This window comes from Eucyclogobius newberryi, unplaced genomic scaffold (assembly GCF_026437365.1).
Source record: "Eucyclogobius newberryi isolate DKJ021-1_F unplaced genomic scaffold, fEucNew1.0.hap1 SCAF_10, whole genome shotgun sequence".
Classification (NCBI taxonomy): Eukaryota; Metazoa; Chordata; class Actinopteri; order Gobiiformes; family Gobiidae; genus Eucyclogobius; species Eucyclogobius newberryi.
Genome location: NW_027315724.1, coordinates 12643211 through 12667441, shown reverse-complemented (window position 1 = coordinate 12667441; position 24231 = coordinate 12643211). Strand labels below are relative to the sequence as shown.

The window sequence follows — 24231 nt, the reverse complement described above, 5'->3', positions numbered from 1 at the left end:
TTCTTCGTTTACGTTTTATTATCGCCGGAAACAAACGCGGAAGTATACACGTTTTATTGCGTGTTGTTGACTCTTTGGCAGGTGTTGATTGGACCAATGGCGCGGTGTGGGCGGGGTCTGCGGCAAACGAGCTGCGGCGCTGGATGAGGAGAACCAGCAGAGGAGCCCGCACTCATCTCCATCCATCTGCCCACACCTGACCCACGATTATCGGTAAGACACGCTTCCATCTCAGCCTCGTACGAGGCTCCACTCTCTTACCTCTGACTACGACAACTAATCTTCTTTCCCACGCTTTATTTTGCACATCGTACCGCGTTGTTGTTGTTTTGTGGCATTTTTTGGTAATTAACGTTTCAATTGAAGACGATGTGTAGGCGATTTTTTTATTTTTTTTGTGTTGCGAACACGCGTGAAGAGCGGTAGGGTCACGTCAGGTTGCGATCAACATGTGTAGGATTGTCACAAGAAGAGTGGTTGTGGGAGTATTATTGGGACAAAAAAAACAACAACATCTAACGTCTAAACATGACATTTGTCCATCGGATTGGTTTCCTACGTGGTTTGTTTTTTCTTTTGCGTTGAGCTTGGTCGTTGCAGTATGCTTTTTTTTGTCCTTGAAACGTAAGGAGAAGACGCGTACGAGTGGATGTGTGCGTGTGTATTAACGGGGATTGTAGTAGTAACCCGTGGCCCCATCCCATCCACACCCATTGTATTCTCTTCACAGACAAAAAGAAAATAATACATGAGGAGGCTATCGTTTACCCGCTCGTTTCATGTTATTCTAGGTAACCATGACAGAAGAGGCTTGCAGATGTTATTCTGTGCAGAGCAAAAGCTTTAGTGACCCCTATTTTTAATTACATTTTTTATTTGTGTGTGTGTTTACGGCTATAATCTCAATGTATAAATCACATAGTGCTTAATCTCCTGTGTTATGGAACCAGATGTTTGTCAAGATACTCAACCTCCCTTTCGATACTGAGCGTTAGGGCTGCGACGATTAATCGATTTAAAATAATTGTGATCGACACATGGACGATATAGACACTAAAAGGCATGCGAAAAGATCTTGTAACAAATATAATTCAATCAAAATGTCAAAAAAGGATGATTTTCATTATAAATTCACATCATTTGTAAATATTCTATGTCTAGAAGCCTTTAGTCACCATATTTGAACCTTTTTGTGGTTAATAAAGTTTTCAAAAAGCAGTGAGGGGTGGGCACTATTGACAAAAGACATTTTCCCCTTATATTCACATTATATTTGGGTCATTCCATCAAAATTGTGCCGTATTGTGTAATAGCTGAGGTTCAAGTATTGCACAAAGCAGTGAATTGACTGTGGAATTAACTACAAAAAGTGCAGGAATATCATCTTGTGCGCAATAAAAAGTGCAATCCTTCAATCAACCTTTTCCCCTGTCTTTTTAAATCACTTTCATTATTGACGATACACACAATATTCCAATTTTGCAGAGCTCCAAAAGAACAATTACGATGTTCTAAATGTTTCAATGTCCCTCCCGCCTCTACAAACATTACAATTTGATTTGTATTTTGCCGAGTTCCATGCATTTAGAAACATGTTTGTTCAGTTCTAAACTACTTATTGCAGATGTGTGTGTTTTCCCCATTAGTTGCCGTCCGTTCCAAACCAACAAGAACAAACAGGCCTTGGATATTCCTGGTTTTGTTCGAGTTCAGTGCAGTTTTCCCTCAGACCAGCTCTCGATTCTCCATCTTTACTTGGTCTTGAGCTGCTGCTAACAAGTTGCAGTGATTTATTTTTTGATTTGCATCTTGCTTGTCTAATCGCCTGTTTAGAGTTCTAGTTAATTAATCATATTGTGCCCTGCAGATTTCACCCTATCACTTTGACTTTTAACGACGATGAGATTATTCTGCGTTTCAGTCTGAGCGCGGCGTCATTATTTAGCAACATCCCCAGATTATTCAGGTCAATTTGAATGCCATTTCAGCTCACATTCAAAACAGCCCCAGTCAAGAAACATAGTTTACATAAATAATACACATAGTTTTATTTGGGATAGGTGATCCAGTCCTATTGATTGATTGATTGATTTTTATTTTTAGTTAGTATTGATTAATGATTTCATTTTAGCAGTTTTATCATCAACAGAATCAAAATATTGGCATTTTACTACAATCTAGTCCCGATAATTTAACTTTAATAAAAAAATAAAAAAAAACGTCTTGTACATAATTTTCAACTGTCAATCAATGATATACTTGCTAGTTTGGATGATTAAATGTTACAATATTGACAATCTCTTTTTATTATTTTAGTATTCCATTGATGATTACAGCAATAAATCAGGAATATGCTCAAATTTACTAGTTGATGTCATGACTGAGATCAAAATTGTCCCCCAAAAAGTGAATTGGATGTGAAATGAAACATTTATTTTATTTAGATTTTATATTCTGTCGATTGAAATAGTTTTATCATTGTGACTTTCTGCGCAATCTGTTAAACAAGCTGTTAATAATGTGTTATTTCTGCTTGTTTTTATTCAATTTGAACCTGAACCAAGGAAAAAAAGGCTTGTTTTAGCACAGTTCTGGTGGATTTCCATAATGTTGCCTGCTTATATTCATCGGGATAAAACAAAATACATACTGAGATTAATTTTCCTCACTATTGACCGGCCTTACAATCATGATAAACTGTCCTGCCACATGGGCCGGCCTCACACTTGACATGTTCACCTTTAGCACCAGCGGCCCGTGCCCATCGCCCCCTGCGCCGTCGTCTCCATAGTCTGCGTCCTTGTTTGGAGAAAGCCTCTGGTCTATTATCTTTTACCACTGACCCAAAATACGGGCCGGTCCAATTACTGTCCCGAGCTCCCGCCGCGGCCGCCAGAGCTGTTAGCGGACAAATCCATGTGTGCCACTTCCAAAATGTGTGTGTGGGGCCTGGCAAAGCGTTGGGAGCAGTCCACCATCTTGCCGTGCCGAGTAGGGGGTCCTGAGAGATGACTGGATTTCAACCAAAAGGCTCATATTTGCATACAAGAGGCCTTTTGTGTGGATCCACCATTGTTTTCAGGCTTAATTGGCAAACACTTGTTTCTAAATTTGTAGAGTGCGATTGGAAAGCCTGTTTTACCATGTTTGGAATTTAGGAAATAGTGATGAGATTCATTTCATATTGATTTTGACAGATATTGACTATAGATAAGTAGGGATTTCACGATTATTAAGTAAATCAATAATTGTAAGAACCAAGAAAATCATAATCGTGACAATTTTCGAAAGCAAAATGAAGAATTTGTATTTCAATCTCAAGTCCAAAATATAGACCTAAATGTAAAGAACGTTATTTTATCTGGCTGTTTTTGTCTAATTCTGCTTTGTATTCTATTTTGTCTTTCTCCCGGTCACAAACTTGAGGAACAGTAACATATCCGACCATGGGAATGAAAGAAAATGAAAGATTTCACTGTTGTTTGGTCACAGTCTCAATAATTGAATAGTCGTTAAATCGTGATGATTTTTCTCACAATAACACAAAAATTTGACATCCCTACAGACCTAAAAAGACACAAAACCTAACTACACTGCTCCCTTATGAGTTAGTGGTAAAACAGGCTTGTGGATGTCTCAAAAGAATTTATATACAGTAAGTTTGTAGTCATTTCAAATCATACATTTTGAGGAAAAATATCCAGATCAGAGAATATTGCCCATCGGCTGCTCTGGATTCTAATATTTTGGTAAAACCCACAAATGTTGAAAATGTATATATTTAATCAAATTCCCCAGTAGCTTTTGTCATGTTGGATGCATTTCTCAGTGTTTGCTTCTGACGGTGTGCAGCGGCGTGTTTAGTGCTGGTCCCGCTGGGCGTCTCTGTTAGCATGGTTTAATAAAGGCCTGTTAACCTGTGCTTGCCCTCTGCACGCTGCACAACCAGCACAACCAGCGTCCTGGGACTTACAGGCTTCACTGCACATTATGTGGTTTCAGCAGGCCTGGGAAGAGTGGGGAGGCTAGTGGGGTAAAGGTGCCACTGGATGAGGTCAGATGGTGCTATCCTGGGAATGTGTTTTATAGAGGCTGAGCATGACATCGGTGGAATGTTTAAGGTAAGACAATATTAAAGGGGACGTATTCTGCTAAATCTACTTGAATAAGCGTTTTACCTTGTTACAATGGCGCGTTCTCATCATTGGTTTGCTCAAAGTTGTCTTTTGTTTGATTCCTGCATGTTTGAGTAATCCTGTTTTGTCCTACACAGGGGTGGGAGTGCTCAGAAAATAGCTGTTTTCACCTACCCCCTATCCAAACCCACATTCATGTATTAGTTGTGATTATTTTAGACTTATCTATTGTTCTAAATTGTAGTCACCTTTCACAAATAAATGCATGTGAATGAGAATCTGCTGCTTGTTACTGTGAAATGTCACTATGAAGGGGCGGGGCTTATCAGTTCTGCCCTTTTGAACAGGAAGTTTATTGTTCTGGTTCTATTCTTAAGTTGTTTTGGATCAATCTCACTGTTTACAATGAATGAAATGTATAGTTCAAGACTAAGTGCCTGACAAAAAAAACAATAAGTCCCCTTTAAAGTATTAAATTCAATTGAACTGTATTTTAGCTCTATAAACATGTAAAAATGACACAGTTCACTATATCAGTCCAGAAAACAAGCCAGATGTTCATTAATATTTAACTGCCTTAATATAAAATTATATTCAGAGTTTGAGCTACAATTGATAATTAACACAAAGCCTGCAAATGATCTAATCTGACCTCTACAACAATATTATTCAATTCCATAATCCTTCCATATCTTCATCTGTATTGAATGCAATTATATTTTACTGGCAGTAATTGGTTATCTTAACCATAATTGCTGCAAATGAGTATTTGAGGCCGCACGTTGTGTACGTGAAAGTTTAGGAAGTGTTTTGGTGCTTGTTTTCGCTTGAGTAAATGGCTGTAAGCTGTCCGCGGCTGATAACGCTGGGAACAAAAGAGCCCAACAGCGCTCACTGTGAAGTTGGCTTTTCTGTATTTTCCTGTGATTCTTTTGAACCGCAGCAGCCTCAGAAATGGCCCACTTCTGCAGCCGTTTCCCCCCTGAGCTTATTTGGTGATGAAGATGTGGGTTATTTCATCCCAACCACTGTTTAATGAATCAGCTCATCTGAATTCACTGGCTGGGAGAGATGGAAACTTGCAATTGTAAAAAATGATTATATTTAATGTGGTTGATTGTCAGGTGAAGATTTCTCTTCTATCAAAAAATGTGAATTGACTTTGAATGTGACAAATTTTTCTTTTTCTTTTTTTCCCCTCAACATTTTAATAACATTTTAAGAATACAACAATAATATGTTTTTATACATACATCAACTAAAAACACTCTTACCAGGAATATTGACAAAAGTAAATGAGTCGTCATTATGTCAATCCAACAGAAACCTGTCCTTAAACGTTTTAGTTGAGGTTGAGGTAACACACAAATGTTAAATGAATATAAAATTACCCTCAAAACTGCGGAAATATCATTGAATACAAATTTTGGAACTTTACAACCAAAGTTTTTTTCCCCCAATTTTATTTTGAATCAGCTCTTTTTTCTGCATTTTCTATTATAGTTGATATACTCTATATTCAAATGTTGCCTAGCTTCAAAACAGCATTCATATATTATCTATAATCGGCCCACCCCAAGCTGTAGAGCCCTGATCATTGATGGCTGCAGCTGGAAATGCAAAACAGGATCTGGCAACCAAAAAGAAGGTCAAAATATTAACAACAATGTTTAATCGCATTCTCTCTGACTATAACTGTAGGAATAAGTGCAGATCGCATCTCTACTGCTAATCATGTGTTTTCGTAGAAAGTGCGAAGAGGTCAAGACGTGCCGTAGCCTATCTGTGCAGTTAAGCAGCTACTAGAGGCAAAACCGCTTAGAGAAAGTGCCATAAAGCTCATCCACTCTCGCTGACGCTGGCCGCGCTGCATAAGGGCTTTACAAATAGAAGTACAGTGGTGCGATGTGCTGCCAAATCGCCTCAGGGCCAGTCATAATCACAGACATCACTTGTCCCGGTATTTCCCACCGAGACGAGGCCGTCCTTGGTAAAAGCATGGAGCGCAGGAGCACAATGGATCAAAGTGTGGCCCCCCCTCAGCAGTTTGGGACGGCGGAGGTTTGCGAAGCGCCGAGACTTAGCAGGGGCATGGCAGGAGACTAGCTGAGACTGTCTGGCTCACAAATGTTGGAGAAATTATGACATTAACAAGGATCATAAAGTTTTCATGCAATGTCATCAACACCGTTATTCAAATGACTTGATTTAACACTGTCAGACCATAAAGAACTGACTTAGACTACGACAGGTGAGTTGATTTGCGCTGTTGAAGGTGCAGCATCTGATATTTACCGTCTTTTAAAAAGGTAAATACAGACCTGGTTAATTTTAAACTTGACTAATTAATTCCTAGCATCCCAATTATTAACCGCAATAAGTTTATTTAAGTGCTTTTCACAAATTTCAAAGGCGAGAGCTAACGGTAGCATGCTAACAGCCTACTTACTCGTATAAAATGATATACAATTTGATGCACAGAAAACAGCGGCCTCATTTTAACCTGAATATCTGCGTTTACAATATCTGTACTGGCACCGCACAGATTTGACTTTATTACATGAAAAACACGTCCCTTTCGAATAACATTAAAGCCACAAGCAAGCATTAGCCGTCGTTTTTCAGTTCACGCCTAAACGAGACCATGGCTTGAATTTTGTATTTCACAGGCTCCTGAAAATATGTAGTTTAAACCATTTAGTATTTTTGCTAAGTCCATACGGCTAATTACGGATTTGCTTTCAAGTGAAACGCATAGTTCACTTGTACTATTTCTGGTCTACAAACGTCCATTCTGCCATTCTCCGTGTGACGCAATGAAAGTGCTTTTAGTCCAAGTCCACGAGGTTCTTCGAATTCTACCTGTGGACACATGAGCGCGGATGCCCTGGGGCGCGCGTGTCGTCCAGGAGTGTCCGGTTTAAATGGCACGCCCGGATTAAGGTGCCTGACGTCACCTTTCAATTGTGTAAATGTCAACCGCACATCTTTCCTGCGCGAGAATTGGGATTACACCAAGAGATTAGAGGCCGCTTTTTAAAGGCCAGTCAGTTTAATTGCATGGAATTAATCAAGTTGTATGGATTATCCCGCCGCCGTCTACAACCCTATCAGGTTAGTCACGAGAGGGCGTTTGTATCCGGGTTTCCCCACATTCTAGGCAATATTGGCGTCATAGGAATCTTGAAACCCGATCGAACGGGTACAATGTCCGCCCGGGTCTTTCCTCCGCACAATCCCAGGGCTGTGCGAGGGGAGAGAAGTTCAGCTCCCACAGCGCAGAAGGTCAGGAACATTAGCACGCTTTACCAGAGCGGACAGAGCGGACGGCGAGCCAAGCGGCCTCCACGACGAGGCCTTTGCACCGTCCGCCCACCTCCGCACGAGAAGCAAAGTGCACGCAGAAGATGGATGCGTGATGTTACTCTGTGTTATGGCTCACTTATGGCTTGATATTTCCACTCGGGCCATTGACATTTTAAGTCGAAAAAAAACCACGATTATTCACGATTAAGATAAGATAAGATAAGATATAAGAGACCGTGTAGCGTCCAGTCGAATTGAGAAGGCTAGACATGATGGTTAAATGTCTTTTAATGGTTCCTTTTCTTTGTCATTCAACCAACGTAAGAGCTAGACAGAACAAAATAAAAAACAATTACATTTTGGCCGTAAATCACCATATTTCTAGCCCATTACATTAGTGCAATATTTCCCAACATTTTCGTCAATTAAACATTTCAAATCTTTCATTAATACAGTCGTTTTAACTACAGACCTTGTTCCCCTGTCGACTGTAGCTGGATCCTTGAGTTTGTCCGTTTATCGTTGTTCAATTCACTTTGCATCTTTTCCTTAGTGTCAAGTAGACTTCCGTTTCACGATCACTTCCAGTTACACAGGAAGTTACCAAAATAAAAGCAAAACCTTACCATACAACGTAAATGTGTCAAATTTACAGAAAGCTTTCCGTCGACTTACGCGTTACTGTTCCTCAAGTTTGCGACCAGCTTTATGGTGTTTAACTTACAGAATTACGAGCAAAATAAGGTAAATGTGACAAAAACAGCCAGATCAGATAAAAAGTACTTAATTTTTAGGTCAAGATATATTTTAATGAATTCTAGATTTAATTTAAAAAGTCTTGTGAGGATCTGTCTCCAGGAAATGAATGGAAATCGTGGAATGGAAAACGTCCCCAAAAATGATGACAAATGTGTTTTGTCGTTTTTCTATAATTATGTATCATGTTTGTAATATTTTATTGCTATAGAAAAGAACACTGGGTCTATAACAAAGAGTAAACCGTAGAATTATCTTTTAATGTTGTGGGATGTTCTTGGTTTGTTCTGCCCGATTGGAAAACGTCTAGTTCAGTGTGAGAAAAGTAGTGAAGTATAAGAAGAAATTATGGCATTTCTTTGTATTATCCTCAAGTCTGTGTAGCTGATTTTTACTGTATTTAAAAATATTAAAAACGGAACTAGTTGCTCAAGTGCTTTGCAAAACATTTAGAGGCCAGAGTGATTTGCGATGACCAAAAAATACTCTTTATAATAAGATGCAAACAGCACACAGTGGTCTCATTTGGACCCTCTAAAGCTGTTTTTACAATATATCTGTACTGGGGTTAGATACATTTATCACGTACAGCTCTGTTTAGTCAATAACTACTACCTATTTGACACTTTTCTTTCATTTCCTGTATATTTGAACGTTCAATTCACAAAGCCCTCTCCCTCCTTTCCCCGCCGTATCCACACTGCACGTTTAGGTTGTAGGAGCACGTATTTGATTTTCCCGGAGCTGTAGGTTTGCTTGAATGCTAATGGTCTCCGTAGGTCAGCCGCGTGCTGACTGGTGAAGACGTGACTCCGCGGCGCAGCAGAGAGCACTCCAGATCCCGGCTGTCGGGTTACACAGGCCTCAAAGACGTTCAAAGAGCACCCCCCGTACCCCACGGAGCGCTTTGGGAAACGTCTTAAGCTAACTCTGCGTCTTGACATTGACGCATCTGTCCTTTTTTAATCGTTCGTGTTTGACTTTCGAAAGTTATAGTGTTGTGTTTTTATACAATGATGGCTTCCTCTATTTTGTTAAATCTATAAGTTGATGGTAAAATAGTCGAAATAGTGCTTTGTAACTGATTGATGACCTTAAATTTAGACGCACCAGCCAAAAAATGCATAATAGAGAAGAAAAAAACATATATAAGTTGCACTGGAGTATGAAATGGGGTTGCAAGTGTGAAAATAACATCACATATAAGTCGCTCCGGAGTATAAGTCGCACCCCGGCCAAAACTATGAAAAAAGGTGCCACTTATAGTCCGGAAAATACGGTAAATAAAGCCGGGTCACTCTGACACGCAACCATAACTGTAACCTAGTGGACATTCTGGTCAAGTGCTGATCAAACTGTACAATATTGACTGAGTTTGTTTAATATTGCGCTTGTGTGTGTGTGTCCTGTGTGTGTCCTGTGTGTGTCCTGTGTGTGTCCTGTGTGTATCCTGTGTGTATCCTGTGTGTGTCCTGTGTGTGTCCTGTGTGTATCCTGTGTGTGTCCTGTGTGTGTCCTGTGTGTGTCCTGTGTGTGTCCTGTGTGTGTCCTGTGTGTGTCCTGTGTGTGTCTTGTGTGTGTCCTGTGTGTGTCCTGTGTGTGTCCTGTGTGTGTCGTGTGTGTCCTGTGTGTGTGTCCTGTGTGTGTCCTGTGTGTGTCCTGTGTGTGTCCTGTGTGTATCCTGTGTGTGTCCTGTGTGTCCCGCGTGTGTCCCGTTTGTGTCCTGTTTGTGTCCTGTGTGTGTCCTGTGTGTGTCCTGTGTGTGTCCTGTGTGTGTCCTGTGTGTATCCTGTGTGTGTCCTGTGTGTGTCCAGTGTGTGTCCTGTGTGTCGTGTGTGTCCTGTGTGTGTGTCCTGTGTGTGTCCCCTGTGTGTCCTGTGTGTCCTGTGTGTGTGTCCCGTGTGTGTCCCGTGCCGTGTGTGTGTCCCCTGTGTGGCCCCCGTGTGTGTCCCCTGTGTGTGTGTCCTGTGCCGTGTGTGTCCCGTGCCGTGTGTGTCCCCTGTGTGTCCCGTTCGTGTCCCGTGTGTGTCCCCTGTGTGTGTCCCGTTCGTGTCCCGTGTGTGTCCCGTTCATGTCCCGTGTGTGTCCCGGGTGTGGCCTGCTGCGGCGATGAGGGGCACATATTCCGGCTGCCGCTCTTTGTTGTTGCTTGTTGTTGGGACACTGTCATCACGGCGAGTGGTGGGGCGCACACAGGAGCAGTAGCAGGTTCCAGCGCTGCCTCTGCTTTAAAACCACAGAGTACTTCACAGTGTGATTAACAGGCACCGGAGTAAGTCTGTGGAAGTGTATATATCACTCCGCTCACATCAGAACAGGAATAATGTTGCCTAGAAACCGCAGCAACAGCATGACGGTGAGAGGTGTATATTTTTTATCTTAGAAATACTGGTTTGTATAAAGAGTTGAAGTTGTTTGTGTGATCGGGATGAAAGGGCATCAGGTCTAAAAAGCGTTTCCCTGTGAATGACAGAAGTGCCTGGATGTACTAATGTGCCAAAGTGCTCCCACATTGAATTCATACTTTTGTGATTCAGCTTGACATATTTGTAACGGCTTGAATGTAACGGCTGCATGGTGTTTCGGCTCGACATCGGGTTGTGCAAGTGATTACATCTACAATTACTACTTTATTCAATTAAATGTAATCAAAAGCACACGTTTTGCTCACAATTCCTGTTCAGAATGATCATGGGCTCATTCTGCAATTCAAAAGCTGGAGCAAAACAAGTTAAATGATTATGATTCTTATGTTTTGCCATAGTAGAGATGCCGAGATTTGACTGTGGTTTAATCTGCATGGACCGGTAGATCGACAGAGACTATACGCTCTGCTACAAAACTGTAGAAGGACCGGGCTCGCTTTCCCGTCGCTCTCTATTGCTCAACGATACATTCTAATCTTCCTTCATTAGTTCTCGGTCCAGCGCTCAAAGATTTAACTCTTTTCCTCCTCTCCTCCTCCTCCTTGTCCTTTTATCATCCATCTGTCTCCATCCCTTTCCAAAAAAAACACACACAAAAAAGATCCTCTTGCCCTTCATCTCTCGCTCTCTGACGCAATAATCTTGTGCGTGCGCCTTATCACTCCATCCATCAGTCCGCCCTCTCGTTCCCCCAGCCCCACCCCTGTCGTAGCCTCGCCCCAAATCTCTCCCCCCCTGATTAATGCCCTCTCCCTCCGCTCTCCCTCCACCAGTCGGCTCCGTGTGCGCCGCGTACTGCTTCGACGTCCGTCATGGTGGCCCCGCCGACGCCGCCGCTGCTCCTCCTCCTCCTCCTCCCGTTTGCCTTGTTGCCGGGCGACAGTTGCCGGGCGGCGGACATTCCCGAGGACATCACGGCGGAGTTCTCGGTCAGACTGTACCAGCGGCTCCAGGCCAGGGGCGGCCAGGACAACGTGGTCTTCTCGCCCCTGAGCGCGGCCGTGGCCCTGGGCATGGTGGAGCTGGGGGCCCGGGGCCGCACGCTGGAGGAGATCAGGCAGGCGCTGGGCTTCAGTCAGCTGCCGCCAGGTGAGACGGGACGGGACACATACCAAACACTAAGCCATTATCATTATTATACGTTTTGAATTCGTCGACTAGTTAAAGGAGTATTTCTATTGTACATTGAGACTTTTTAAAATACATTATCAACCAAATAAAGGAGAAATGTATGATTTAATTTAAGTTCTAAGGATTTATATGGGGCCATGGCAGAAACCCAAGGCATTGAGTGAATTAGATTAGAGTTTATCCTGCATTATTACATCTAAATACACCGTTGCTAGTACTTTTCTGTGTATAATGTTGGTTTTGCGCGAGCCCCTGCGCCGTTGTGGTGTAGTTAGGGCAGTTTGGGTCGGAAACGCGGTCAGATCTTAGAAACAAGTTTTGACAGCTTTTGCCGGTTTCACGCCACCGTCCCCTTTAGTGGTCTGATCCAGTGGTTCTCAACCTGGGGGTCGCGAAATGATTTCAAGGGTTCTCCGCATAGCGTGAGGTCTATTGAAAATCTAGCACGCTTCAAATGCAGAGGTAAATGTAGAGTCCTGTTTCCTGGCCTTCCAAATTAATTTATCACGGCCTGAAAATCAATCAATCAATCAATCAATCAATCAATCAAAATGAGGCTTTTTATGAGAGTCGTGATGGAAAAATTATTTGCAGGGCTTGAATTTAGTAGACTACTGCCCTAGAATAAAGTTTATTATTGATGGCTTTTTTATATATATAGTTGACTAGTCCCTATTGGTCGATTAATTGTTGAGGCCCAGATTTAATTTGTGCGGGTGAATCTGGGGGTATTTATGGTTTGATTACAATGCAAATGCTCCTGACCGTTTTGGTTCAGGGTCGCTTGAATCCAATGACAACTTGGCGTAATCAAGTTATTTTTAACAGTATCCAGTCATTCCGATCCATGGTGTTAGAAATACAATGAGTGGATCTAATACATTTCACAATAGTTCCTGAATTATTTCTGAAAGGTGGAATAAAAAGATGAGCTACTTGGGGGGGGGGGGGGGGATCCGCCCATTGACGCGCTCCTCTGTACTCGGTCTTAGTATTGATAAAAGTGTCCAGTGGTTTGAAAGGTTTTTGTTGCTAAATTGATCAATAACTGCATTTCACTTTCAGGGTTTTTCAGGGTTTCAATGAATTCAAAGCAGTAGCACATTTTGATGATTTTCTGTTGTTATTGAGCGTACATCTGTATTTCTCAGGGGTGGAGTTCTCTCTGCTCCAGAACCTGACCACGGCGCTCTCGGAGGACGAGGCTCAGTACGTGGTGAGGTTCGCCAACAGTCTGTACCTGCAGGAGGGCGTGTCCTTCAGACTGGAGTTTGTGCACCTCATGAGGAAGTTCTTCAGAGTGCAGGTGGAGACCGTGGACTTCAACCAGTCCGCCGCAGTGGCTCAGCACATCAACCGCTGGGTGGAGAACAACACGGAGAGTAAGGACACGTTTGATTTGTCAGAGGGGTCCCAAAGCACGCAGCAGATTATAGAAAATACCCACAGGGGAAATTGTTCGGCCACAGTCCTTGTTGTTTAGTCAATTACACAATTTTGTATTTGTTGATTAAATAATTCATTTGGATTTATTAAGAATTGAATGGTCAATGCATGGAACGGGTTGCCTGGAGTTTTGGGAGTGACAGGACAGTTTAATCAGCCGTTTCCATTATTAATATGCCGTTTACTACTTTAGTTTACTCTAGTAGTTTATGCAAAAATCTGAAGTTTTGAGGTTTTTTGTCCATGCCACAAATTGTCCTTGAGCAACATATCATTTGATACAGGGATTGGCTCAGTGACTGGGGATTTAGAGAAAGATTAATGTTTCAAAAAGACTTTGTACATAAATAAAGGCCCGGTGCACAGGTCAGTAGGGATTAGCCTGATACACTTCAAAAAGAGGAAACGTTTACCTTCTATTTCATTGCTCAATGGTTAAAAAAAAAGAAACTTGAGAAACAACTAGTAAATATTGAATAGTTTCATTTTAAATACTTTAAATGATGTCATATTTAACTTAACTTGTGCTCTTTCCTGTCTCCTGTCCTCTTCAGGTAAGATCCGTGAGCTGCTGTCGCCTGACGACTTCAGCAGCGTGACGCGCCTGACCCTGGTCAACGCCGTCTACTTCAGGGGCTCCTGGAAAAACCAGTTCAGACCGGAAAACACCCGCACCTTCTCTTTCACCCGGGACGATGGCTCCGAGGTGCAGACGCTGATGATGTACCAGCTCGGGGACTTCTCCTACGGTACGGCTGTGACTGTGAAAAAACTCTTTTCCTTGATTTTTAAACCCGTATTTTCCGAGGATATTTAAAATCTTAATCCCCGATCTGAAATATTCATACGCCGAGTTTTATTCGCAGGGAAGGCTCGTCGCTGTTAGAGAAATCCCCCTCTTTACACAAACTGCTTTGGTATGCCTTTTTGGATTCACTAGTAAGCTTTGAAAGCCACTTTGTTAACATCATACATTATTAGTGCGGCTGCGAGTCATGGTTTTCATATTCTGTAGAACCAGATTTTGTGCTGACAGATTTGACAGTATAAACAGGACAATTTCCCCTGAGAATCGTTGTGCATCAACAGGGCACTTTATTACGTACTTTAATATTATTGACGTTAAAATGTGATCAAAACTTAGGCCTAATATGATAAGATTCCTCATACACACACACTATTTATTGTAATTATATATATTTTTTGACAGGTTATGCCATTGCTATGACATTTGGTATACATTTAAATATTCACTGATCACATTTTAAACATCATTATTATTATTTATTAAGCTAAAACCAGAATCGCATGTTTTTCAGAACAGGATTGAACAGATTTAAACTACAAATATTTGCACGTTTTATCCATATTGAGACGATGAGACAGGATATGTTGGGCTTTGCTAAATTAAAATAGCACCACAATGTGTTTATCAGTTGCATTTAGAAGCATAGGAAGTAGCCAGTTAAGTAAATGTGTTATATTTGCAGTACCTGTGCCTTGAACACCCTGGTCTACTCTTAGAGTTATTTCTGTATTTGTTGCACGCCTCCGCCTCCTCACACTCGGCAGCTTGACGTGCCTCGGTGAGAGCTGCAGAACAGGGACAGCTCCTCCGGGATCATCGCATTGGTCTTTGAAGCAGAAACGCATTGGTTCAGTCAAATGTTTGGAGAAACTCTGGCTCCGTCTCTCCAGTTACCCACAGAGCAGTGATGTAATGGGACACTGATGCAGAAACGAGAGAACACGCTCGTCAATAAAGGAGAAGTCAGTTGTTTGTTGCAGATGGCGAATCCACATTCAGCTTTAATAGGTCAGTTATTTATTCTGCACCAAAAATCTGTTTCTCCACCAAAAAGCTGAACTTATTATGCCGATGTTGATTACGAACTTGATTATTAAACATTAGAATGATGCGTTTTGTAAGTTCTTATTATTGAACTATAACTAGATCAGTGTTTTGTTCATTGTAAACCACAATATTGTTTTAAAGTGGCTTAGAAATAGAAACATTATAGTAACACTTATTGGCTATGTGACATTTTAGAACTCTAAATGTGTCACTCTGAGTCTTATTTTTTTTCTCAAATAATCACACCAAGTACAAGGATGTGGGCGGGGATAGGGGGCATTTGAAAACAGGAATTTTCTGAGCACTCGAGCGTCAGTTGCAGGACAATACAGAAACTTTGAGTAAACGAATGATGAGGAAAGGTTATAAACTCAAGTTGATTTTGCATGAAATGCATTTGATGCTTGAAGTGTAGCAAATCAGTTTATATCTCAGGAATGTTCTGAAAATGTGCTCTTCAAAAGAATTATTTGAAAATGGCTGGTCTATTAGTGCTGCAACTGGATGATTTTCCATAAACCTTCACTCCAAAGTTGTTGTTGTGTCTATGTGAATATTTATTTATCATCTATTTCATTCATTATGTAAAAGACATTCTCAGTGACGTACAGTGGAGCGCACACAAAACCAATGAAAAGGAGCAAAAAGAAGAGCAATCTTACATTATCTGGCCCCTTTTCAGCCCAAACTTTACACTTTATAAAATGACACTAGAGTCACATACGGCACATGATTGACTGCAGTATTTGCCCGTCCTCCGTAGGCGAGTTCAGCGACGGCTCGCAGGAAGCGGGCGGCGCGTACCAGGTCCTGGAGATGCCGTACGAGGGAGAGGACATGTCCATGATGATCGTCCTGCCACGACAGGAAGTGCCGCTGGCCACGCTGGAGCCAATCATCAAAGCCCCCCTGCTGGAAGAGTGGGCCAACAACGTCAAGCGCCAGAAGGTGGAAGTCTACCTCCCCAAGTAAGAGACGCAGCCGGGCCGAGCGGTGCCGGGGATGTTTGGAAATGCACAAATCTATAGCTTCAAAGGAGAAAACTGCGTGAGGATTTTAGCGAGACGGGTGCAGTCTTTTTGTAAAACGTTTAAATACAAATAGAGCGCTGTATATAATATAACGCCAACAAATGTAAAGAAATAAAGAAAAGCATTTAAAATCATCCAAAAACAGTGGTGCTGTCGGTTGTTTTGGAGGTTTTCATATGCAAAATTTGGAACTTAATAGTCATTTAATACTGATTTGTAACAGGTTTTTTGTGTTAAATATGTTACAAAGTTGGACCTAAATGGTTTTAGAATGATCCAAACTAGTATAAGATCCCATGAGAACTACTTTAATTTGTGTTGTAAATTACATTCTATTGTTTAAAAAAACAAATACTCTTGATTTATTTTTGAGTCTTAAACCTATACCTTCGTTTTAAAAGAGTTAGACATTTTTGTATGATGACGACATAAGGGGCAATACCTGTCAACTCTGGCCGATTTCAATCTTCATGTATGTAAAGACAGTAGATTATTTTTAACATATATTTGACAAACATTACCATCTGTGTCCTTCAATACGAAGTAAACCTGTTCAAATCAAATACGTTGTAACAGTGATTGGGGGAAAAGATGCCATGATGTAGCAGTTGTTTCTGTTTGTTTGCCATGTGGCGTTGTAGACTTGAGTATAATTCAAACCTGCAATTTATTGTGTTGTGTTTTGTTTCATGTCAGGTTCAAAGTGGAGCAGAAGATTGACCTGAAGGATGTGCTGCAGGAGCTGGGAGTCCAGAACATCTTCAACAACAATGCCGACCTCTCCGGGATGACAGGTACCACCGCGCTTCCAGAACACTGCTTTCAAAGGACCGTATATGTGCATATCCGTGACGCTTGGCTGCTGTAATGCTCCCAGTGTAACCAAGGTAACTGGCTCTTGAGCTGCCATATAAGGATGGTCACGTTACTTAAAATAGAGCTATGTGCACACACAGTTTACTATATTATACAGTTTAAACCATGAACAGGGGATTTGAAATCAATTGTAGAATTCTTGGCCGAGTTCACCACTGCACAGTGCTGAGGATCTGACATGTGAAGAGCATGGACACCCGCTTTTCCTTTCAAATATAATGATAAAAATGATGATGATGATTATGATGATGATACTAGTAATAGTGATGATGATGATACTAGTAATAGTGATGATGATGATGATGATGATGATGATGATACTAGTAATAGTGATGATAATGATACTAGTAATAGTGATGATAATGATACTAGTAATAGTGATGATGATGATGATGATGATGATGATGATGATGATGATGATGATGATGATGATGATGATGATGATGATACTAGTAATAGTGATGATGATGATGATGATGATGATGATGATGATGATACTAGTAATAGTGATGATGATGATGATACTAGTAATAGTGACGATAATAATAATATAATTATGATGATGATGATGATGATAGTAGTGATGATGATAATAATAATAATAATAAATATAGCCGCAAGCGGCAATGATCGGCCCTCGCCACGCCGCCGCCACACCGCCGCCACGCCGCAAGAGGAGGGGGCGCTAACGCGCCCCAATTGTCCTTTTATCACGCCTACTGCTGAATCTGTGACGCTGTCACATGTTCTCCCCTTTGTTTTACCATCAAAAAGCAATTTTATTTTGAATTCTTGGCAAAATGTGCGGCTTTGCCGCACAGACACCGTGACTCTTTGAATGAAAATGTGGATAACTTTTGATGGTCCTGAAGATGAGTCTCACCAAATTTCAGGTTAATAGGGCTGACGCCCTGGGAGGAGTTTGTGAAAGTCTAAAGTGTAAACATGTTCTGGCCCCATTGGAATAACATGGGAGGTTTCGGTCATCGTTACGGCAACGCCATAACAATTATGACATGGGTCTCATTGACTTTTTTGATGGGGATGCTAAAATTGAGTTGTGTGTCAAATTTCATATAATTTCGCAAAACTAAACATTTAACCTCCATATAAAATCTGTAGGGGGCGCTGTGGCGCCAAATGAATTTATTTCACTTCAAGTAGGTTTAGGGCAAAGAGTTTAACAACTGATTCTAATTTGACGCAATTCGGACTTTATCTGCGCAAACGGCAGAAATTTTAAATATGGGAGATTTCTGAAATTTTAGTTACAGTTTGCGGCTTCGCCGCACAGAGACCGTGAGAGGTATCAATGTAATTTGGATAACTTTTGATGTCCCACTCCTCAGTAGCATTTTCACCAAATTTCAGCTTTTTAGGGCCAACGCCCTGGGAGGAGTTCGTAAAAGTACGACGTTTGGAAAGACTCCGAAGTCATGTTTAGCCATTTTTGAAGCAATATGGCCGACATTTGGTTCGGGGGACGGCGTTGCCGTAATAATATTTTTTACTTCTCTTGTCACCATCTACCTCTGCGCCAAATTTCATGATTCTACGATCAGATTTTTTTTGGGTCATTTCCCATCTCTCAATGCATTTTTGGTACATTTGGTGGCGCTGACGCGCCAATTTTTTTTATTTTAGAAAAGGGAAATAGCCAGAATGTAGAGAGGCACGATTTTTAGAGGTGTGCAAATTTTTGTGACTTTTCGTCAATGTTCACTGGGTGAAAAATAGGGGGGTTGGTCCCGAGAAGAAGAAGAAAGAAAGAAAGAAAGAAAGAATAATATTCCGATGCGAAAACAATGTTTCCCATTTTTCAAATATCATAAACTATACATTTTCGGAAAGCGCTCGCGCTTTCCTACCTCATGGTGTGGGTCCCTGGTCACTGACGGGTACTTTCGATAATTTTGAGTGGGCTCCGCCCACTTTGTGTTTTTGGCCCTCTATACAGTAATAATGTTCAATTTTTGCATTACATGCTTATATGCACGGAACATGCAAGAGATGGGGAACGTATTCGTGAGCTACTTAGCGCAAATGAGTGCTTTCGGTCGTCATCCCAATGTAAAGTGCTCGTTTAGTGCGAACTTTTGCACGGGCTTCGCCCGTTTACAACGGTAATGTTCCATTTTCCTACAACTAATTAGTATGCACGGGGCGTGCATGAGTGGAGGAGTGCGTTAGTGAGTGTTTGGAAGTGGGCGAGCGCTTCGCGCTCGATTTCGTGCGCACTACGTGCGCACTTTCGCAGCCGTGCTTCGCACGGCCTTACGAGATTAATAGGCCTCTCGCCAGCTTGTGGCGCTCGGGCCTAATAATATGATGATGATGATAGTAGAAATAATGATGATGATAATATAATTATGATGATGATGATGATTATTATGATGATGATGATAGTAGTAATGATGATGATAATATGATGATGATAGTAGTATAATGATAATAATAATAATATGATGATGATAGTAGTGATGATGATGATATAATTATGATGATAGTAGTAATGATGATGATATAATTATGATTTGATAGTAGTGATGATAGTAGTATAATGATAATAATATGATGATGATAGTAGTAGTAATAATAATAATAATAATAATAATAATAATAATAATAATAATAATAATAATAATAATAATAATAATATGATGATGATGATAGAAGTAGTAATAATAATAATAATATGATGATAGAAGTAAATAATATGATGATGATGATAGAAGTAGTAATAATAATAATAATATGATGATGATAGAAGTAGTAATAATAATAATAATATGATGATAGAAGTAGTAATAATAATAATAATATGATGATAGAAGTAATAATAATATGATGATAGAAGTAGTAATAATAATAATAATATGATGATAGAAGTAATAATAATATGGTAGTAGTAGTAGTAGTAGTAGTAGTAGTAGTAGTAGTAGTAGTAGTAGTAGTAGTAGTAGTAGTAGTAGTAGTAGTAGTAGTAGTAGTAGTAGTAGTAGTAGTAGTAGTAGTAGTAGTAGTAGTAGTAGTAGTAGTAGTAGTAGTAGTAGTAGTAGTAGTAGTAGTAGTAGTAGTAGTAGTAGTAGTAGTAGTAGTAGTAGTAGTAGTAGTAGTAGTAGTAGTAGCAAATAAAATGATGATGATGATAGAAGTGATAATAGTAGTAATGGTCATATAGTATAATAATACATAAATTAATCAGATTAATAATTAATAAGAATATAATAAAAAATAACTGATTCCCGCACTTGACTTACCTGATCAGTGAAAATACATCTGGACACTATATCTTGCTCACAGGTCATTCTTCCACACCTACACCAGGCTCTGGCAAACAGCTTTTGTTCTGAACGCCGTCGCTTTTGTTCTGAACGCCGCCGCTTTTGTTCTGAACGCCGTCGCTTTTGTTCTGAACGCCGCCGCTTTTGTTCTGAACGCCGTCGCTTTCAGTCTTTTGCTGCTGAACAGGAACTTGCTTGCCCGTCAGGAGTCTGGCTTGATTACTGTATGTTTTTAATCAATACCAGTATGAATAAATAAAATCGAATCACCGTAAAATGAAGGCAAGGAAAATGTGTTCACTGTTCATAAAAATGGGGAATCCATAATTTCATCCTTAATTTGTCTTCAACTTTAACAGTTCATTACCTTTCTGTGAACAATATAAGATATTCCCAAACTAAAAGATACAGATATACAGATAAGTCTATTGATTATTGACCACATAGAAATATTTTGTAGTCTATTTTGTAGTCTCAGCTTTCTGACTTGTTTTCTTATTTTTTGCTACTAAATGTTAGTTACTGTGTCGCTCTAAAGTGATTCAGAATCATGTTTTCCCCGCGTGCTCACAGATTGTGTCTTGGTTTCTTTCAGATGGAAAGGACCTGTACCTCAGTAAGGCAGTGCAGAAGGCTTACCTGGAGGTGACTGAGGAGGGGGCAGAGGGAGCAGCTGGCTCAGGTTTGACTTCCACTCACTGCACTCAAATGAACTGACCTCTTTCAGTCTAACACCTCTGTCTTTGTACAGGGATGATCGCCCTGACCCGGACTCTGGTGCTGTATCCACAAGTGATGGCGGATCATCCCTTCTTCTTTGTCATCCGAAACAAGCAGACAGGTTGGCACGCTTATACTTTCTCCTTTTTCCTCATCTCAACTGGGTTTCAGAATATGTTTAATCGCCATCGTTAGTGACCACAAATTCTCAAACAAGGAATGTGCTTTGGAGATAAAAATAAATAAACTAGAATACAATAAAAGGCAAGCAGAAAAGAAGAATTTGACTAGTATAAACACAAATATGTCCAAAAAGCCTTCTTTTGATAGGTTAAATATTGGTGTATGGTTGCTATCTTATTTTAATCGAATGGCCAAAGCATAATGGTAATTGTCAAGGCCAATGTGATTGGAGGTGAAAGAGGATATGTAGAGGTCGGAGCAGCAGCATGACAGGGGGATAAAAGAAGACACATTTCCCTACTGAGACTCATTTATAATGTGCTCTTTTATTATATCTGTTTTGTTTGTACTTTTGGACACTATGTATTTCTTTTTAAAGGGCATATATTGTACAAAATGTGCTTTTTAGATTAATTAATTATTTTATTTAGCTTCATTCATGCTTGTTTCATTAAATAGTGGATTCTTTCAGCCTCACAAAACACACTTTAAAATGTTCAGAGCTCCAGAGGAAGATCTTCTGTTTATAAGTCCATAAATCATCGTCAGACCAACTCTGAGCATTTCTGCCATCAAATCACATCCACTGCATGCCTACATTAGCATGTGGGAAGAAAACTAGCCTCAGTTTATTGTCTTATGTCTGTGCTTTCATCTAGGAGCGATCCATCATAGAAAAAGTTTTGGAAGTATTAATCTGGACACTTTTTTTGAAAATCAACTTTCTACAAAGGGTTATTTCCCTGTGCTTCCAGTAGATGGCATGTTAACACCAATCCTGATGAGGGAACGCCTTACTTATAGAAAGCCTTGTGTGGTTTTCAATACATTATTATAAGTTCTAAAACATTGTGTGCAAAAGTAAAGCTACTCCGGTGCATGTTTAAAGGCCAAAAAACCATACAAATAATGCATAATATGTGTGCGCAGTTGGGGTATATTACAGGCCGTGTAACACATGATCTATTCTTTTCCAGGCTCCATCCTGTTTATGGGCAGGGTCATGACCCCTGAAGTGGTGGAACCCGTTGAGGACTTTGATTCGATATAACGTTGCTGTGTGGTGGTCGCTAACTCTCAGCCAGACTGGATTTTCTGACATCATAAACGCTACCTATCCTCTCACAATCTTCAGCTGTGTTTTATACTCTTTCACAGATATTCTACGGTAAATTATATATTGAAATACCTATGTGACGTTTTGATACTGGGAAGCTTTAAACACTTGGATACAGACCTGCAGAAAGTGTAAATAATCCCTCATTCAGCTTGTTCAGATTGTTCAAATCACACTTTTATCATACACTTTTTAGTCCCAATAAAATATGACAAAAGACGTATTCATTATGAGTTTATTAACAAATAGTTTTTTATGAGTGATTCAGACTTAATAACTATTTATTGAATACCCAAGCTCATTAATTAAGGAGTCACTAAGGCTGAATCATTCTAAATAAACAATTTGTTCAGTATGAATTAAGTCTTTGTTCATGCTTTATTAAGGCTAATTAAGGTGTAGTATTGTACAGTGGTACCACCCAATATGTAAACCAGGGTGTCTCCAAGGTTTAGAAATTGAATGTCTACTGTTAAAATCAAGGTCTTAAATTTTTGTTAGCCTGCTTGGATTAACAGAATATAAATTCAACATTTTATTAAATGAAACGCCCTCCAGAATTTGACATTCAACTCTATAACAAGCAGTATTAAAATGGTCTTAGCTGAAAAACCTTGGAGGTACAGTTTGTGCACAGCCCTTTAAGTTTAGAAGCTTGGTAGTTGCTGGCACCCTTATAGAAGATGCACAAAATCTCCTTCTTAGCAGTATTTAATCTTTTTACTTAAGATCTATTACGCTGTAAACTTGGAACCTATTTTATTAATCATGTACATTTGGCAGTTGGTTCTATCTATATAGATATATATCGATATCGATATACAGATCTAGATATATATCTGTTTATTAACAATATAGATGTATATCTATATATATGCTAAGTATTTATTGCTGAATAAAGTTTTGTCCTTATACACTGAGTCTTAGTAATGCTATTTTTTACACTTGAGAGGCTATTGCTGTTGAATGAACATGCCTTATCACATGTGGGGCTGATTGGACCCCAGTCGGGGCATCACAGGTGAGCAGAGTGGACTGCGTAACTAAGGTTGGTTGCTATAGAGACGAGTGAGCATGATGCAGGGGCAGTGGGAAAATGGATGTGCTGCACCACTCCTGGATGTATGTACAGAGAAAACCTATGTGCAGCACCAGCTGTACTATACTCAATAAAACTGGAATGTTTCCCATTACATATGTGTCGTCTTCTTTTTTTGTTCAAAATGTGACAAAATAAAGACAAAGGATGAGCAAATAAATAATCATGCTCGTTTGCTTCTGATTGTAAACCTTTTGCTTATTTTGCTTATTTTTTCATTTGTATCACTGCTACTATCCTTTATAACTCCAAAGATAAAGTTAAATAGGTGATTAGTGCCAGTCTTTGCCGTTACTTAGAACATACAGTACATTGTTCATCGCTGGACTCTTCATGCAATGGCTTTCTCCCGTTTAATGTTGGCAATATCACCCACAAAAATAAAACCTAAAATGTATTTCTCACTATGGATTTCTAAAACTTGCACAAACGGCCAATATATTTTTATAAACAATAAAGCATTCTTTGTGTGTCTCGTACATTTCATCTTAAGCATGGTTAAAAGCTTATGATGCAACCTACAAGTAATAGCTAGCCTGCTATGATTGACTTTGAAGGCTTGTCAGCTGAAAAGTGGTATCTGGAATTTTGTTTTTTTATGTGATGCAAGAACTGCACTTACCTCGTCTCCTCCATATATGATTATATGTTGAAGAAAATCTAAATTAATTGGCTTTCATATTTTGGATTTTAAAAGTGTGTGTGTGAAATTAAAACCTTATGTAAAATGCAGCTTCCTGTCCCAGAGTCCTTCCCTCGCTCCTCCCAGTAAATAGAAGATACATGGACAGCGTTGTCAGGCAACAGTGCTGAGTGATCAGCTGATAGCTGGAGCTCATGGAGCGTCATGTGTCCTACCCCTGGT

The 24231-nt window shown here is 40.1% G+C and overlaps 1 protein-coding gene across 1 annotated transcript; it reads left to right on the top strand.

Moving 5' to 3' along the window:
• Positions 1-101: 101 nt before the first annotated feature.
• serpini1 (serpin peptidase inhibitor, clade I (neuroserpin), member 1) lies at positions 102-22278 on the top strand. The gene is made up of 9 exons (XM_072461321.1): positions 102-213; positions 11398-11713; positions 12907-13137; positions 13756-13950; positions 15820-16024; positions 16784-16881; positions 20843-20929; positions 20999-21088; positions 22128-22278. The coding sequence occupies exons 2-9, from the start codon at positions 11437-11439 to the stop codon at positions 22199-22201; spliced, it is 1257 nt and encodes a 418-aa protein (XP_072317422.1). The 5' UTR covers positions 102-213; positions 11398-11436; the 3' UTR covers positions 22202-22278.
• The last annotated feature ends 1953 nt before the right edge of the window (positions 22279-24231 follow it).